Below are 18,729 nucleotides of genomic sequence, written 5' to 3'. Positions count from 1 at the left end.
AAAAATAATATCTCAGCTCTTCAGGGGCATCTTTTTTTTAACATTTAAGTCACATGTGTGTGATTTTATTTATTTAATTTTTGCATTGAAGAACTGTGGTGTAGGCCAGAGATGCAGGGGGGTAAGAGCATTCACCAAAGACAGAGCTGGGAACAAAACAGGCAGACTGACTGAAATACACTGCTGAGGGGAGCAGCGGGCGAGACAGGAGAGGTCTGCTATGCCATGTGGGTTAGCTCCCTGACCAGGGATCGAACTCAGAAAGTAGTGGTGATAGTGCAAAGACTTAACCCATAGGCCACCAGGGAGGCCCTTTAGGGGCATTCGGAAACTTGCATTGTCTCATTTTCGTCTTGGAAAGAAAAGTTTCTATTCTGTTTCTCCATGTGATTTTATCTCGCAGTAATACTTCACTTTGCTGGAAAGCATTTCATTTGTCAGCTTGTGATATTTTTTTCTGTGTGACAAAGTGTATCTGTCACAATCATTTTAAGTTATTGTTTTTAATTTTCTGAGATCAGAAGGCTCTAAACATTAAAATTTTTCTCCTTTATTGAGTCACCATGATAATTTTTAGCAATATGCAGTAGATCAAAACAAGATGTAATTCATTTTGATAAATCGTCAAGCAAAAGTAAATTTGTTTGAGTGGTATGGTATGTTTCCCGGTTCCATCATGAATTTTGGATGATCACTTATTACTAAAATAAGACAGCGTTCAACAGCAATCTATTCCTAGTTTTCATTTGTACTGAATGGACAGGACTATGAAAAGCTTTGCTCACATACAAAAAGTTTGGAGGGGAACTGAAGGAGTTTTGCAACGACTCAGTAAATAATGCCACTTGATTTTTTGCAACAGTTGCCAGAGAGCACTCAGCAGTCGCCTAGGAAAAGTGATTTTTGGTGATGTGATTTGCCCATGGCTTGATTAGTCTTTCCTTCAATTTGCTTAAAAATAATCAAGTCCCAGTTTGGAGCCCACTTTTAGGCCGTGACTGCAGGAATGCACTGGGGCCAGGGTACTGTGTGTAAGTATTTAGAGTGATGTGGGCACGGGGTGGGTGCCCAGAGGAGGAGTGAGCACAGTAGTGGAAGCTCTAGGCTGCCTCCCTGGCTTACAACCTGACTCTGGCCTCTCTGCCCTGAAATACTGAGCAGTTCTCTTCACCCAGAGCCTCGGGCTCACCATATATAAAATGGGCATGATGAACCAATTGTTCAATGACTGTGCCTGGCACACAGTAGGCGCTGCAGGAATGCTTCCTCTCATGAAGTGCCCATCCCTACCTCCTGTCTGCCTCTTTTCTTACTCCCCAAACTCCCTTGCAAACTTTGGTATTTCCTTGATAAAGGGGCGGACATATCAGTATGGTGAGAAATTGCTAAAATACTAGCACTACAGCCAGACGGGCTGATTTCCGTCTTCTACCTATGTGCGCCTGGCCAGGTGACCTCACTGATACCCCGTTGGGAGTCTAGTTCCCTCATCAGAAAATGGGGATAATCACAGCCCCCGCCCCTTGGATTGCTGTGAGGTTTAAATGACTCTGAGAATAGCCCTGGCCCTTCAGCAGGACCTCAGCAAATGTTGCCTCATTGTCATTAGGAGGGTGTGACACCTCATGTCTGATTTGCTGCAGCCTTTCCCTCCGTGCCACTAATGGAAACTGTCTTTCCACACAGGTGGTCTTTGTCGGCATGATGTCCAGCTCCACCCTCTGGGGAAACATCTCGGATCAGTATGGCCGGAAAACAGTAAGGCTTCTCCCCCACCTGCACATCGTCTGGGGGCGCGCTGTGATGCCGCAAGTAGTAAAACCAGAGCTGCCTGAACATTTGGGAGGCTTTATTATGAGCTGTGTTGACGTGTGAGGGGAAGAGCATTTGTGGGCTCTTAAAATCACCCAGCCCCAGGGGGGCCATGTGACGTGCATCTCAGAATATAGAAAACTCTAGTGGTGCCCACGCAGTCTCCTTGACACTCCCCTCCCCCTATACAAGGCTGGGGGCTGTGAGGGTTAGTAGAGAGAGACATCAGCTTTCTTGCCCTAAAGTGGCTCATCTTTCAGTCCCAGCAGGACTGAGCTTGGGGGCGGGGGTGATGCCATTCCCAGCCGGCTCTCTTGTTCTCTTCCTTGGACTCTCCTCATCAGCCTGTGGTTCCTCCAGAGACAGGCGATGTAGTGGTTAAGGGCTTAGGCTCTGAAGTCAGGTGGCCCTGGATTCATTCCTGACTGTCATTCCTGGCTGAGTGACCTTGGGCAAGTGAACTGATCTCTCTGAGTATTCTTCTTCATATGTATAAAGAAAACAAAAATGATCTACTCCGGAGGAGTCACCAAGGTCAGGGGAGTAAAGGACTTTGGCAGTGCCAGGCACACCCCAGGCCCAGGACACGTGGCAGATGGCATTGCAACAATGGCGTCACTCACAAGTTCGCGGGTGATTCCTGTGCTGCTGGCCCAGGGGCCCCACTCTGGGAACTACTGGTTTATAGAGCTGAAACTCTACATTTGGAGCTGGGAATGGGGCAGATATCTAAGCAAACTTAGAATACTGTTAGGCAGGAAGAGGGAAGATGTGGCTACTGGTCAAGGTCCACTGCAAATAGCAAGCCATGGACTGAAATAAAGCAGTGCCAGGTGTGTCAGTCACTCTGTCCAGCACCACGCAGACATCCGCTCACCAAGCCTGTGGCCCCAACAGGGATGAATAGGCACCGTGGTCCCTCTGATGTCAGAGAAGAGGAAGCAGTCACAGCAAGGGGCGACTTGCTCAAGGCCACCCCGGTTGCATGAGTCTAGTCTAATCATGATGCCAGCAGCTTGCGTCGTAGAGGCCATCTCAATCAATGAATGAATATTTGACAGTGCCGTACAGGAAGTAGACTCCAGCTGCAGCTCATCCTCCTGGGATGGGACAGGAAACACATGGGCAGCAGGCCCTTGGGAGATGTTGACTAATAAGACGCCAAGAAGTGGCTATGGTGGGGCTGGAGGCCGCAAGTTTGGGAAACTCACCAGAGCTGTAGAACCCAGAGGATCTTGGTTAGTTTTAGGGGCTGGAGAGGTCAGTTGGGAAAGTCCTCTCTGGGCCTGGCAAAAAGGATGGAGCTGTTTCTCCTTCCTTCCTGTGAACCGAGAAGGGATTTCTCTGGTCTTAGGTCTTGAACTCTCTAAACTCTGCCCCCATCCACCTTCCCACTCACTTCCTGTTTCTGAAAGGTGTGAGTCACTGCTTTAGCAATTATCTGGTTTGAAGAAAGAGCAGAGTGAGAATTGGAGAGAGGGGGAAAATGGAAGGAAAGACAGAAGGAAGGAAGGAGGGTAAGATGGAAGGAGGGAGCATTTCTGCCTCTCACGTGGCTCCCTGTAGCCCAGGACAGAGGCCAGTGCCTAGCAAACAGCAGGCAATTAATGCATGAATGGAGGAATAAATGGCTAATACACATTAGTTTTGTGGTGGCTTTGAGTGAAGCTTGTGCACATATGGAGGTGTGAAAATATGCCCCGAAGTTATATAGACTTGTAAACAACTGACATATTAGTTAAAAAAAAAAGTATATATATATATATCAGGCATATAAAAAGTGCGCAATACATGCATATTGAACAAATGAATAAACAATATCAGTACCTCTAGAGCTGAACACACAGCGGGTGTTCAATGTTTAGAAAATGAATAAATGAATGAATAGTATCAGTGTATTTGGTGGCTGGCATACAGCAAACACTAAGTACATGCTTATTGTTAAATAAACAAGTCAATGAATATATAATGCCTATGCATCTGTCTCTAGAGTCTGGCATACAGGGGATGCTCTATAAATGAATGTAGACATGGAAGGGAGGGAGGAGACAAGAGAAGCAGGAGGAGAGGGAGGAAGAGGCTCACAACCTAAAAGGCAGAACAGGTGTTAGGCAGTATGACAAGTGTAGTTAATGAAAAGCCCAAAGGCTCGGGAGACATTTCTGGAGAGTCCCGGAGCTGTGTTTGGATGGGGCTTGCTGGCAGTGCGCGTGGCATTGTCATTGCCAGGCCAGTATGCTTACAGATGATTGCTGAGTCCTTGTTTTCTGGGCAGCTGGAGAGCCCTGGCATCAGCAGGCAAATGCAGAGCCAGCTGCAGTGTGCTGTGATGAATAGGACAGGTCAGTGCGTGCCTATCTGTGCTGCCTGGCGTGGGGTCACCCGGTGGTCTCACCGGGATAACTGACCTCCCTTGCGGGCCCCAGTCTGGGTATTCTCTCTCTCCCCTCTCCTCTTCTCCTGCTGTTTCCCTTCTTACCGTTTATTTTCTCTGCTGCTAATTATATCCTGTTTCTGATTCAAGACTCCTTGGGTTCCAAGGAAGAAAAATCTCTATTAAATTAAAAAAAAAACTATTAAATTAGCTAAATCTAATAGAAAGGATTTAAGTATATATGTGGCAGGTACTAATTTCCTTCCTTCCTCAGGGTGCAGAAATGTTGCTTTACTATTATTGCAGTATATCCTGTCCAGGGCTTCAAAATTTTTAATAATTCCTGCCCCAGCAGTTCTCTCATATACTTACTATCTTTCTTGATGTCAACCTGTTTGTTTTTTAATTTGCTAATTATTTTTCACTAGAATCTCTTCCTTGGCCCAAATATCCATGATTCACCATTCAGGGATATAGGTCAGTGACAAACTTCCATGGAGTCAAGCCAAAGAAAGTCTTTCTGTTCTAAAATCACTTTGCACTCTGAAAGATCCCAGCCTTCCTCATGTCTTCAACACCTTTCCCAGATTCATTGCTATAGAAATCCACCTTCTTCCTTGGTTCAGCTACAGCAGAGTTACAAAAAGCTGCCACCCCTAGGGATACCTCGAATGCATGAGTAATATGAAGTCGCAGGTGCCTGGCCAGAAGGTCTTGAATCTGAGGTTTCCTCAGGTCCAGGAAGGCCCTGGTCTCAAGATCTAAGTCATCATTCTCCTTAACACTGCCGCCCTTCCTCACTGAAGGAGAAGGGGATGGTGCATTGAACTATTTTTTTTTTAACTTAAATGCATGTTTTTTGAAAAGGAACTTTTAAACTCCAAAAAGGGAAATCAGTAGCAATTGCCCTATGTAGGAAATGTCTGCAAAAATAAGTGCAATGAAAACAAGGCGATGTCTCTGGGGCCCCCATGGCTGTGGTTGCTCCCTGCAGCCATTAGGAAAAGAGGTCAGCAGGTGGTTTTGAAAGGGTGAAGATAGAGTAGCACCCTGTGGACACTTTGTCTTGGACACCACCAGCAGAACCAAGGTTGACATGAAAGAGAAATCACTTTCTTGCAAGAGGATGCAAAGTCATTTAAAATATCCTCTCTCCCACCTAAGACCATGTCCCCAAAGACTCCATAATCATCCGCTTGACCACCAGTCTTCCTCTTAAGCCCCTCTTAATTCAGTTTAAGTTTTTAAAACTGAAGTCAATATGTTTCACAGTTTTTCTCCAAAGTGTCCCCAGTAGGGCAGCGGACCAAATCCACCCTGGAGACCTAGGAGGCGTGTTCTCAGGAGGCAGGTCTAGAGCTCCTCTAAGATTTGAGTTCTACCCTATGAAATATTGTAAAATGAAAATAATATCTTTAATTATGTGCACCCTTAACTTTTTCTCAGTCTCCATGGCAGTTCACACTCTGGGAATGGGCTCCATGCTTGTCCTGCAGGCTTGTGTCCCTATGGTTCAAATGCAATGTCTCCTTACTTAAAATATGTTATAAAAATGTTAGCAGTGGCCCCTCAGTATCCAAAAATGATTTCAAAGATATAATAAAATAACCACTCATGTAATAAAAAAAAAAAGAAACCCGTTATAATGTTCTAACTATGCTATGAGGGAGAAATTTTTAAAAGGAGGTAATGAATAAAATAAGATTTATTTTCAATATGCAAATGTTCATGCACAACAATTCCTAGATGATCAAAGGAAGGGATCAATATTGATCTCTGATTTTAAAAAGGTTTGGATTTAACGGAATATTTTGGATGCCTTTTCTTTACATTTGACATTTTGAAATGAGGTTTAGATCAGATTGTTCATACAGATCCATAGAAGCCCCTTGAATGGAAGGGTGTACTTAAGTGTCCCTTAGTGACTGAGACACAACACACAGGGTTTCACTGATGTGTTGAACAATTTTGTAAAGTTATGGGTAAAACAGTACAATCTTCCTTTGATTTCCCTGGAAGATGCATTATTGAATGTGCCAGTAGAATCCAGTTTTCTTGCAAAATAGTGTGAAGGTCAAGGTGCAGATAATCCTGAACAGGATTTTCAGGTGCGTGACAGGCAGGCAGGAAGTTTGTTTGGGGATGCTACAGGACACAGGGTAAGTCTATGGGGTTTCATGCCTTGTGGGACTGCTGGCATCTCTGGGCCTTGGTTATTAAGTGCCAACAAGAATGTCCCACAATACCCCCACACCCACCCTGGGGCTGGCATCAACCAGCGCGTTGCCCTTTCAGCACCACTGTATCAGTGGCTGTAACATGTGCAGGGGCCATGGGGCCTGGGGTGCTGAGAAGTCCTGTGACTTGCGTCTTTGCTTCTCTGCAGGGGTTGAAGATCAGCGTGCTCTGGACCCTATACTACGGCATCCTCAGTGCTTTTGCGCCCGTGTACAGCTGGATCTTGGTGCTCCGGGGCCTGGTGGGCTTCGGGATTGGAGGGGTCCCTCAGTCGTAAGTAAAAACCCAGCTCTGGCCATGCAGCCAGGCAGCCAGTCAAGTGTGTTCCCGGTCTTGGAGGGAAGCAGAGAACCTCTAGGGCTTTGGTATCAGGGAGCCCTCGCGTACCCAGGGAAGGCATTGTTGTCAATATTGTGATGATTCAACAGCCACCAAAGCAAATCCATAGCCGGAAGGTTGTAAGTGTGAAACAGTAAAAATAAGAGCTTTGGCATTGATCGGCCATTTCTCTTTGACACACGTGGGAGGTGTGTATCATTGTATTATTGGAATCTGTCTTTTACAGTTGAGGGAAGCTGAAACTCTGTGGGTGAAGTCATTGGCCCAGATCACACCATATGCAGCTGAAACTAAGAACCTGAGTTTCTCTGCCTGCAGCATCTGGGGGCTTAACCACTATATATGCTGCCTCGAACCCACCTCTGACCTGCGCATGAGGCAGGGGGTGGGGCTAACCCTGTGCCTTTTGGGTGTTATTTTGTTACTATTGTTGTTTCAGGTGCTGAGAGTAGTCAGAGTTGTAGGAAGAAGTAGCTCTGTCCTAGGAGATTGGGGACTCCTAAAGCAGGCATTGACAGGCTGTGGTATATGAAGCACTCCAACTTGCTGACTGGTTGTCTAAATAAAGTTTTATTGGCACCCAGCCAAAAAATAACCACTCATGTAATTAAAAACAAGTGTCCCTTAGTGACTGAGACACCACACACAGGGCTTCACTGACGTGTTGAACAATTTTGCAAAGTTATGGGTAAAACAGTACAATCTTCGTTTTTTCAGGCTCTAGTAATAGAGTTGAGTAGTCTCAGTCCAGAAAGGCTGAAATATTTATTATCGGACCCTTTCTAGAAAAAAGTGTGTTGAGCTCACGCTAAAGAATGATGATAATAACCAATACTTAGTGTTTATTAAGAAGCAGGTGCTATTTTTTAACTATTTACCCAGATTATTTCATTTAACTCTTGAAGTTTCCCTCTGAGGGAAATTTGAGTGTTAACCCTTATTATGTAGATAAAGAAACTGAGAGGTAAAGGAAACAGAGAGGGAAAGAAACTTACCCAACGAGGAAGAGACAGAGCTAGAAACTGCACCCAGGCCCTCCAGAGCCTGGTGCTTCTCATCATACATCTTGCTGCTACATCCGAATCCATGCATAGGCTTTGGAAAGACCCAGAAAGGGGGTTGAGGACGATGTAGGATATTTCACAGGATGGGAATTGCCTGTAAAAGGCAGGAAATGAGTGAGAGGGAGGCCAATGTTAGGCTGAGATACGTAAGAACTGAAAGCTGAGGTTGGATAGGTAAATCAGGTGCAAGCTTATCAGAGGCCTTGAATGCCAGACCAAAGGTGTGGTCTATGGGCAGTGGGGAGCCACTGAGAGTTCTTGAACAGGGGACATACTTTAGGAGTATTGATCTGACAGTGGTGGGTAGGATATGTTGGGGAGAAGGAATCCTATTGCAATAATTTAGGGAAATTTTGCACCAGGAGCAGGTAGTTGCCCTCTAGTATATTGAGCCTGTTGCGTGTCATGACTGGGCAGGACTGGCCGGGATGACCTAGGAGAGCAATGCAGGTAGTGAAGCACTGGGCTTCCGTGGTGGGCTCTGATACCACCTCACCTGGGCTTGAATCCTGGCTCTGTCATTAATCGCCAGATGACCTTGGGCAAGTCACTAGGCCTTTCCACACTTCAGTTTCTTCATCTCTAAAATTGGGGTGATAATATACCTACTTCGTGGGGTCACTTAGAATATTAAATGACCATGCATGTGAAGGACTCAGGCCCATGCCTGGCAGAGTGGTCAGTACGCGTCAGCACAGACCTGGTAAGAAGCTCAGATGGACAGCGGACCCAGTGTGCAGTCGTCGACAGAATGGATGAGAGGGAGGCGGGGAGGGAGCTGTGACAGGGATTTAATACACAAGCAAATCCCCAGACTTCTGCCATGCAGAGGATGGAAGGACCAGGAGTGGCTCTCAGTTCTAGGCCTCTCCTCCCTTATTCATCAGCAATTCCTCCAGGCTCTGCAGCGCAGGCATTTGACATGTTCTCCTTGATCAGGTATGAGCTGAAAAACCACTAGCGCTTGAAGCAGAGGCCATTAAGCCAAACCCATAAATCCAGGCTGGCAGGGGCTTGTGGCCAAGGCACTACCTTCTGGCCCGGCCCCAGGAATTCCTGCAGACACAGCCACTTCCCCATTCATGAGCCATTCATTGACCGGGGGCAGCTTTCCCTGGTGGCTGCAATTCAGTGAGCATCTGAATTCCTTCCCCAGGGCTGCTCAGGTAGAGGACAGCACAGCCAGCCTCCAAGCAGACACCTGGGCTGTCTTCCCCAGGCAGGGAGGGAAAGCAGCACAGTGTTGAGAATGTCCATGGTGATGCTTCTTGGAGATGGTGGAATGAGAAGTGTTATTTCCTATGACTCTTTCCTCCAATATTTTTTATGGAAATGACATTAAAAAGTAGAAGAAATAGAACACATCTTTAATGGTGCCGGAAAACAAGAAGAGGGTGCCATCAGCAGACCAGAAAATGTTGAGGGGCCTCTGCAAGATGATAAACAGATGGGATTGCAATGGCGGGGTAATAGAGGAGAAAAAAACCACCCCCTAACACAGCGAAAGGGAGAAGTCTCCAGGGAGAGAGGACAGGACCCTGAGAGCAGAGGAATAAAACACGAGTGACTGGGAGCAACACGAGGGTCCTTGGCTTGTCTACCTGCTCCCTTCTCCAGGCCCCCATGTCACACCTGTCCATTTAGCTGTCTTTTTATCAAACATTTACTGTAGCTTTCTGTTTATTTACTGAGATACTGCTCTACTCCAGGTGCGTTATACACAGGATCACTTAAAAACTCACAAAACCTTAAGACATAGACACTATTCTCTCCATCTTACAGATAAGAAAATTGGAATTTTAAAGAAGTTAAGTAACTTGCCCAAGGTCCCACAGCTAGTTATTGGCAAAGCTGGGATTTAAACATCACTTAATTCACTTAGTATAATCCCTTCCTGTTTCATCCATGTTGTTGTGAATGGCAAGATTTTTTTGAAACTAAATGGTGTTCCCTTGTGTATCTGTACAACATTTCTTTATCCAGTCATCTTTTGTTGGGCACTTGTGTTGTTTCCATAGCCTGGGTATTGCAAATTGTAGTGCAATGAACACAGGAGTGCAGAGGAGTTCTTCGAATTAGTGTTTTTGCATTCTTTGGGTAGATACCGAGGAGTGAAATTGCTGGATCATGTGGTACGTCTATTTTTAATATTTTAAGAAAACTCTATATTGTTTCCCATAGGGTCTGGACCAGTCTCCAGTCCGACCAACAATGTATGAGGGCTCTTTTTTCTCCAAACCCTTGCCAATACTTCTTTTTTCTGGCCTTTTGGGTACGGGTCATTCTTACAAGTAATTAAAAAAATTTTAAATTGCCAATAATTTAAAAATCAAAAAAAGCATCACTTAACCCTCCAAACCTAGTCTCTCACCTATTCTATAGTTCTTTAATCCATGAAGAGAGTAAGGCAAAACCAAAACGTCACAGAAATATGTAGCTACCCCAGAGACCCACTGGCTCCCAGCACTCCCAAGCCAGCCGTTACATGAAGATAATCGTATTTTCATCATGCCAGCTTATCATCTGGTTATAAAAATGACTCCCCTAAATGCATTGTTCAGAAACACTGAGTTGAAGATATTTTTATGTAATTAAAGGCAATGAAGAGTTTCTGTTCCTTTAGCAGAGCCCAGTCGCAGCACCTCATAAAACTAAACAAATAAGATTTTGCTGTATAATTTTTTTTTTTAAAAAATTGATCCTGTGTATAAAGCACACAATCCAGTACCTGGAGTAGAGCAGTATCTCAGTTAATAAACAGAAAGTTCTTTAAAAAAAGAACTTTTTTTTAAAAAAAGATTTTTCTTTTATACAAGAGCTGGGGTACAAACCAGAGGTGCAGGAGGGTGAGAGGATTCACCAGAGACAGAGTGGGGAACAGAACAGGCAGACGGACTGAAATACACTGCTGAGGGGAGCAGCGGTTGAGACAGGAGAGGTCTGCTCGCCATGTGGGTAGCTCCCTGGCCGGGGATCAAACTAGTGCTGCAGAGGCTGCAGACAGCTTCACAGCGCTGTGCTCAACCCGCTGCACCCCTGGGGAGGCCCTTGTATAATTTTTACAAGTTCAGCCATCAGACATCCTGGATTTTTAGTAGAAATATGCATTTATTTACTGATAAGGAGCCTCTCTCTCTGCCCTGACCTGTGCCTTCCTTCCTCTAGTGTAGGCATTCATGTTGGTTCATGGTGAGAATAAGCACCTCAAGAGTGGGGCACGCAGCTAAGTGCTCTCTTCTCACTACCTTGTTTTACCGACAGTCCCCCTTTTACATATGAAAAAAACCTGATCATAAATTACTAGCTCAAGGTCCTAAACGGGTCAGTAAGTACTATGTGGGGTTGCCTTTTGCTTTGTAACAAACCACCCTGACACCTGCCATTTAAAACAACAATGATTTCTTTAACTCATGATGCTGCTACTTGGTGGTTTGATTCTTCTTCTGGTTTGGGGAGCTTGCTCACATGTCTTCTGTCAACAGGTGAGTTGGATGGGGGCTGGCTAGTCTAGCATGAGCACAGACTCACTTCTGCTCCATAAGCCTCTCGTTGTCCAGCAGCCTAGCCTGAGCACTTGAGACCCCTGGGCAGGGGTCCAAGACACCACACAGAAACTCTAAGCCTCTTGAGGCCCAAGCTTGGAACTGGCACAAAATCACATTTGATTGCTCAAAGCAAGTCACAGGCCAGCCCAGAATCAAGGGACATGGAATAGACTCTTGATGGAGTGAGCTGCAAAATCGCATCGCAAGGGCCCATAGACATGGGAGGGGAACAAGGGGGCAACTTATCTATTGCATGGAGAAATTGGGTTTAAATCCAGGTCTGTCTAATGCAAAACGTTCTTACACTTGAACAAATATTGCAAAGGGGTTCTGAATATTTAGTCAGAAGGTCCTGATAAATTATTTTTCAAAGAATTATTTATTTATGCATACAAGAGCTGGGGTACAGGCCAGAGGTGTGGGGGGTGAGAGGATTCACCAGAGACAGAGCAGGGAGCAGAACAGGCAGAAGGACCGAAAGCACTGCTGAGGGGAGCAGCGGGGAGACAGGAGAGGTCTGCTGTGCCATGTGGGTATCTCCCTGGCCAGCCAGGGGATCGAACTCGTGCTGCAGAGGCTGTGGACGGCTTCATAGGTTGCATCTTAACCCCTTGAGCCACCAGGGAGGCCCAGGTCCTAATAAATTATTAACGTCCACTGGGACTGACTTGGAGAAGATTCTAGAAATGGGGAGTGGCATTCTGAGCAGGCTCTATTCCCTTTAGTTAAGGTAGGAAAGAGGCATCACAAATAGGATGCCAGATAATCAACTACATTTCTGTCTATGGAGGAGAGTCAAGAAGAAGAGACTTTCCTTCAAGCCAAGGAGTTAAATCTAACTCTGTTTTTATCATGAAAACAACACATTTTTTTAATTTAGAAAATGCAAATAAACACCCAAAAATTGTTGATTGCCTCTAATACAAGAATCAACTATCACCTTGCAAAAATGTGTAAGAGGCAGGTTCGCACCAGGGCTGATGATTTACTCTTGATATTTCCAGTAGAGGGCGCTATGTGCTTCAGCAGAAAAGCTCCTTACCCAGAGGCTGCATCATCTGGCACCCTAGTTGGGTTTTAGCTTCTCTTAATGATTAAAGTCCCAAGTAGCTCCCCACTTGTTCTACCCTGAAACCTGACTCAGAAGGTTCTTTAGATTGGTGTCTAGAATAAATTGCTCACAAGCCTGTTGTTGGCACTACCCTTTCCTCCAGGGGCCAAACAGAAATCCCAAATTGAGATCACAGGTCATTTCTGTGCAAGCCTATGATCCAAATGGCAAATCTCTAATTGCCAAGTTCTATAAATGCAATTATTTGCAGGGAGAATTTGTTTGTGCCAGAATCAGCTGCTTCTTGGCTGATTTCATCGCTCGTTCTTTTATTCTTCAATGTGATTGTAATAATCACCATCCTCTGGGTAAAGATCAAACAGCTCATTTTCATAATGAATTGCTATACATACTGGCCAAATGTAGGGCACCAGCAATTGTAGGAAAGAGGTTTCTCATGGCCTGGGATGCAAAAACAAGGAATCAAAAATTATCTAAATATTCATCAACAGGGTTACAGCTGTTAAAAAAAATAATGCAGTGGATCTACTTTTATTAACACGGGAAGATTTCCAAACTGTCTTAATGGAAGCAGATCCTGACACAGAGATTCAAGAGCAAGTGGTTTTTACTGGAGACTGCAGCTCACACCTCCGAATTACCCCACTAAGGAACGAGGGAACTGTCATTTCTTGGGAGTTACCCCTGGGAAGTTTAAATTCTTTGGCATTTTGGGTGTTACCTGGCTCAGTCAGCTAGGTTTTGTGACCAGAGAAGACTCGGAAAAGAGTTGCAGTTTTGGCCATGGGAAGTTGGATGGGCAGGTGGAGAAGTGGACAAGTCTGGGGGGTTTATGTGGGTGGAACATTGATAGGATGTTCATGTATTAAGAAAAGGAAGGAATAAGGCAAGGAGGGAGGAGGAGGGAAGATAAAGAGAGATATTTAAATTCAGTTATTTATTTACATAAAGAGCAAGTTGGAAATGGCTGGTAGTTATGACTTCTGGGGCAGGGAATGAAAGCAGGGGGTAGGGAATGGAAAAAAGAATCATGTATCTTGTCTGTTTGCATATTGTTGCGTTGTTTTACAATGTGAATGCATTTATGTGCTACTTCTGAACAAAAAAATTAAATAAATAAAACAGAACCAATCTTTGACATCTAAGGATAGGAATAGCTTTGCCAACTCAGAATGTGCTACTGTACAGTTTTGTGTCATTAGTAGTTTGACTTCAGTTTGGTGGAGGAAAGATTAACATGCTTCGTATTGTATTATGTTATTGTCATTGCTGATTTTTTAAAATAATAATAAGCACAACATGTGGAGGATATAATACAATTTTAAGAAATCACTATTACCTTGGTCCCCATTATCAGAGCTGAGTCAATAACATCATTAATGGTTTTTGTTGATGGTGGTGCTTATAGGAATGTAAATTAGAACTACATTTTTGGGAACTACATCAGTTATATTGCAAAAACCTTCAAAATATACATGCCTTTTGACTCAAATTCTACTTGAAGGAGTCTAGCATTAGGAAACCCTATACAGACAAAGACTTCAGCTTAAAGATTTTTGTTGAATTATTGTTTATAATTGTGAGGCCTTTCAAGTCGGATAGTGATTAATGGGCTGTATAATGTAGATAGACTGGGGTGAAAATGTTGGCTCTTCTACTCATTAACTAACTAGCTGTGTGATCCTGGCCAACTAATAAGTTATCTGTCATATAGATATAAATGTAGATGACTTGCAATGTTGATTTAGTAGAAAGTTCGAGTAACACATCTAGAACAATGTTTGGCACACAGTAGGTTCTCAATAAAAGGTAGCTATTATTAAGGAAAATATGGTTTGTGCATATGATGAATTTTATGTGTAAAAGAATGAAAATGGCATGGAAATACTTATTTGTAAATTGAATTTTTTAAATGGTGGTCAAAATCTTAAAATATGATCTCACGAGGGGTTCAAACAGAGAGAGATAAAGAGGGAGAGGGAGGAGGTTGGTGGGGGGAGGGAGAGAGTCAGACAGACACCAGGACAGAGAGGAAATATACTAAAATATTTATACTGTGTGGTAAGACTTTCCCTCCATTGCTCAGAGAGGGTTGCAGGTATGAGCCATTAGCTGCAGCCGGGAGGTGGGCACCCTGATCTAGTGAGGGGATCCCAGGAGATCTAGATGGGAAACCAGCATCATCTTCCTCTAGAGAGTTCATGGAAATCAGCCTCCTTCTCCCAACCTTCCATGAGGACCCTGGAGCGCACCATGAAGTCATCTAAGAGCTCAAATGCCCGGCGAAGGTGGTAGATGTGGAGAAAGCAAACCTCCTCTTCCCAGCAAAATGAAAGTCAGCATATGGGAGTGGACGACAAGTCCACTTTTCTTCCCAGCATGCTGCCCCAGTATGGGAGGAGGAGTCGGAGGGTGGAGACAGTGGACAGAGGGTAGAGCAAGTGTGGTCCACAGATCACACCCAGAGGAGTGTTGATCTCAAAATTCAGAAAACTGCAGCGGTCTTCCCACCAAGTCCTGTCCTTAACCTCCTTTCTGTCTCTCGGCTTCCCCAGGGTGACACTGTATGCCGAGTTCCTGCCCATGAAAGCCAGAGCCAAGTGCATTTTGCTAATTGAGGTAAGGAGGGGGTCTGGGCTCTAGAGACGGGTCACTCTCTGGTAGAAGATTCTCAGGTGTCTTGAGCGACAAGCAGACTCAGTATGCAAAGATCTCAAAGGATTGGTTCTGTTCATTTCAACATGGTTGCTTTGCAATCTGGATAAATTCAATCGGCCACGAAATTCAAGCTACCATCCTTTAAAAAAATGGTGGCGGGCAGGTGGCAGGTTGTACTTGAACTGGAAATGGCTCTTAGCTGATGCTTAATGGTATGGCTTGAGGGGACCAAATTCTTACATCCCCCTTCATCCCTGTTTGCACCAGGACTCACCTGTGTCTTTTGCGAGATCTCCATTCATGGGCACCTCTACCACCTTTGACTGTCTTAAAACTCTTGCTGCAGCCAGTCCCTCTCAAGCCCTTCTTCTGCCAGGGTCTTGTGACCCATTTTTCAACCACAACCTGGAAGATACTCATCATACATCAGCCCCTCTTCTATTCTGTAGCCAAAGAATTCACTTGCCCTGCTGGACACCGCTGTCCACAGTGATGACTGCGATGCCAGTCTTACCTCCCACGTTGCTATGTCCACATTGTCAATATCGACATTTTGATCCTATGACCCAACTTAACCATCCTGGATGCTTCTATCCCTGACCAATCGCTCTGGTAGTCACCTGGTCCACACAGGTCTGGATGAACCCATTGTCTAAATTTCAAAATGCATCTGTGCCAGCTGACCCTGGTCCCTGTCCTCTCTTAGGACCCCTAGAACTCTCCATGATCCAGAAACTAAAGTATTAACTTTTCTTAAAGTTGTGGGGGGCGAGTGGGTCAATGACATGTCCGTTCTGGTTGGCCCATACTGTACCAGTTGCTACATATGCTGATTGTCATCCTGCTTGCCAGCAACAGAATTATACTATAGTTAATTTAAACAAAATGGGATTTTAGCAAGGCTCTCGGGGCCTCCCAGAATGGATGGGGAGATGGAATAGACAGTAGTTACAGAATTTGGACCTGTAGGAATCAGCATACTCACACTAGGGTAATGTGACGTAGGTTGAATAAAGGAACTATTTATAAAGTCCCAGTCCTGAAGGGACAAAGGGAGAGAGTAATTAGCAGGCCAGGGGTCGGACGTGGTTGTTGGACAGGAGTTGTGACCTCCAGCTCAGGGATGCAACCAGCCATGACCACCCCAAGTGAGGAAGCCAGGTGAATAAACACCACAGTTTCTCCTGTCTCCTGGAGGGCTCCCACTGACCGCACCTGTGGAAGCCAGAGGATAGTCTGGATGTAATTCTTGCAAAGAACAATGTGGGAGGGATAGAAAGTGACTCCAAGAGACAAACAGAAGACATGAAGCTTGCAGAGAAGAGGCAATTCTGCTCAGATATTAAGGCATCTTTGGGCGGGGAGGTGGATGTCAGTAGACAAAAAATCAATGTGTTGTCTACCATATTGACCTCATACAATAAGGACCATATCGATCTCCTTAACCAGAGCTGCCTCACGACTCCAGGAGGCACCCTGCAAATACCGCACAGTGTGGATAGAATCCTTGGAGGTTGAACAGCTTGGTGGCCCTGGCCCCGTATGGACCCCAGGGAAAGTGATGGCCTTGTTGACTCTGTTGAACCCAAGGGCCCCTATCCACATTGATAGCTTTGCCTACAAGGACCCAGAAATCACTCACTGTGTTGGCTAGTACATCCCCCATCACTGACCCCCATTCTTTTCTGCCAGGTGTTCTGGGCCATCGGGACGGTGTTCGAGGTCATCCTGGCCGTGTTTGTGATGCCCAGCCTGGGCTGGCGCTGGCTGCTGCTCCTCTCGGCTGTCCCACTGCTTCTCTTTGCAGTCCTGTGTTTTGTAGGTATCCTTTCCTCGAGCTCACCTTCACTGCTTGGTCTCCTACTGTTCACTATATTTTGGTGGGGGGCTTCAGAGTCACCTTTTAAGATTATTTTTTAACATCAGGAAATAAAACAAAGGAACAGGAGTTGGGGAGGGCTCAGTATGGGCCACTGTGTTTCCTCCAGACAAATATTATTGGGATGTTCTTTAGGGAAATAGCAGGGCATGAGGGGGATGCCTTGAGCCCACTCCTACAAGACCTACCCTAAAGGTGACTGTATTAAAATAGTTTGGACTCTTAGGTTGCAAGTGACAGAAGCCCTATTCAAATGGCTTGAGTAAGAGGATTGAATATCTAGCTTCAGGTCTGTCTGGGTCCAGGGACTCAAATGATGTCTCTACCCCAGTTCTGTATAAACTGCATCCCCTAGCAAGATCACACCACAGTCTTATCACTTCATGTGTGTAAACCCACGCACAGCTAGTGGGCCCCAAAATAAGCCTTTAGGTGGGTAGGTCTCATGTAATTCCTGACAGTGATAGAAGGAATTAATAATTACTGAGTCTGTGTAATATTGAAGCTGACATTTTGAAGTGCCCACATTCAGTAACTCAACACAATAGGAGTTTATTTCTCAGCCACTTGACAGTCCAGAATGGCTACTCCTATTTGACAAGTGTGATTATAGGGCCCAGGTTCCCTCCAGCTTCTAGCTCTGCCATCCTAAAGAGTTTTAGGGCCTTCTGTATGTAGACTGGGGAAGGGTGTGGAAATACACACTCTCTTCTTAAGTCCATTGGCCAAGGATGCTCTGCTCATTTGCCATTGGTGAGAGCATGTCACGTGGCCTCATCTAGATGCAAGAAGGGCTAGGAAATGTAGTTCCTGGCTGGGAGCCCTATCCAAGGACAACTCTGCACCATGGGAAGGGAAGCATGAATTTCAGTGGACAATAGCAATATCTGCTACATTCTCGTTTCGCTAATTAGGAAACAGATCTGGAGAGGGTGACTGGCTGTCAAAGGCCACACAGCAAGCAAGGGTAGGGGTGATGGGAGCAAGAGAACTGACCTGACCCGATGTTCTGAGTCCAAGCCTCACGCGCTCTCTCTGACACCAGCTGTTCATTACCGTTGATTCATTGTACAGCAATTTATTATCTAGTCACTCGGGGTTGGGACCCCATTAGGCTTAAAGGGCTTTCTGATTTCTTTCTGTGTCTTGGACTGTGTTTGCAAGATGCTACTGCTGATCAGAGGCAGGATATCATTTCTTGAGAGATGGGGTGAGATTTCTGACGATGGTGGGATGAGAGCGGCAGTCTTGATTTAATTCAACCCTCTTCTGGAGCTGTGACAGTAGCAAATAACAGTAACAGCAACACTACAACGATCCATTCCAACACACACTAACACTTTGGGTTATCCCACCTAATACTTTCAGCAACCCTAACAGGTCCTCTCCCCATTTTACAGATGAGGAAATGGAGGCACAGAGAGGTCAAATAATTGCTCAAGGTCACACAACCAATATAATCAGTGGCAGAAACAGGATTTGAAGCCAGGCCTGTGGCTCCAGAGCCCCTGTTAGGGATAGAAAGTGATCTCGCACACGCTCCCCTCCCCCCCCAAAGCACAGCTGCCTGTCTGCCATCCCACAACCCACCTGGGACTATCGCTTGGTTTCAAGCACCAGATAAGGTCTGGCAGGTCTGGGAGGCCTGGGAAGAGTCTTTTAATTACAGATCCCACCCGATACACACTCAAAATGGAGGGAGGGGTGGCTACAATGTCGGAATCGGGGCAGTGATGGGAGCAAGGTAG

At 45.3% G+C, this 18,729-nt stretch overlaps 1 protein-coding gene across 1 annotated transcript in view; it reads left to right on the top strand.

Annotated features, from left to right (window-relative positions):
- The window catches only part of SVOP (SV2 related protein), a gene marked incomplete at both ends in the record, with an annotated part of 51,602 nt that overhangs the window by 17,527 nt on the left and 15,346 nt on the right, over window positions 1-18,729 (top strand). Inside the window, 4 exons of the mRNA XM_084253473.1 lie at window positions 1,687-1,758; window positions 6,573-6,697; window positions 15,000-15,063; window positions 16,795-16,920. Of these exons, the coding sequence (XP_084109599.1) occupies window positions 1,687-1,758; window positions 6,573-6,697; window positions 15,000-15,063; window positions 16,795-16,920 (387 nt within the window). The remainder of the gene's footprint in view (window positions 1-1,686; window positions 1,759-6,572; window positions 6,698-14,999; window positions 15,064-16,794; window positions 16,921-18,729) is intronic.

This window comes from Talpa europaea (assembly GCF_964194135.1).
Source record: "Talpa europaea genome assembly, chromosome: 14".
NCBI classification, from domain to species: Eukaryota; Metazoa; Chordata; class Mammalia; order Eulipotyphla; family Talpidae; genus Talpa; species Talpa europaea.
The sequence above is the reverse complement of the archived record's forward strand: the minus strand, read 5'-3'. Positions and strand labels throughout refer to the sequence as shown.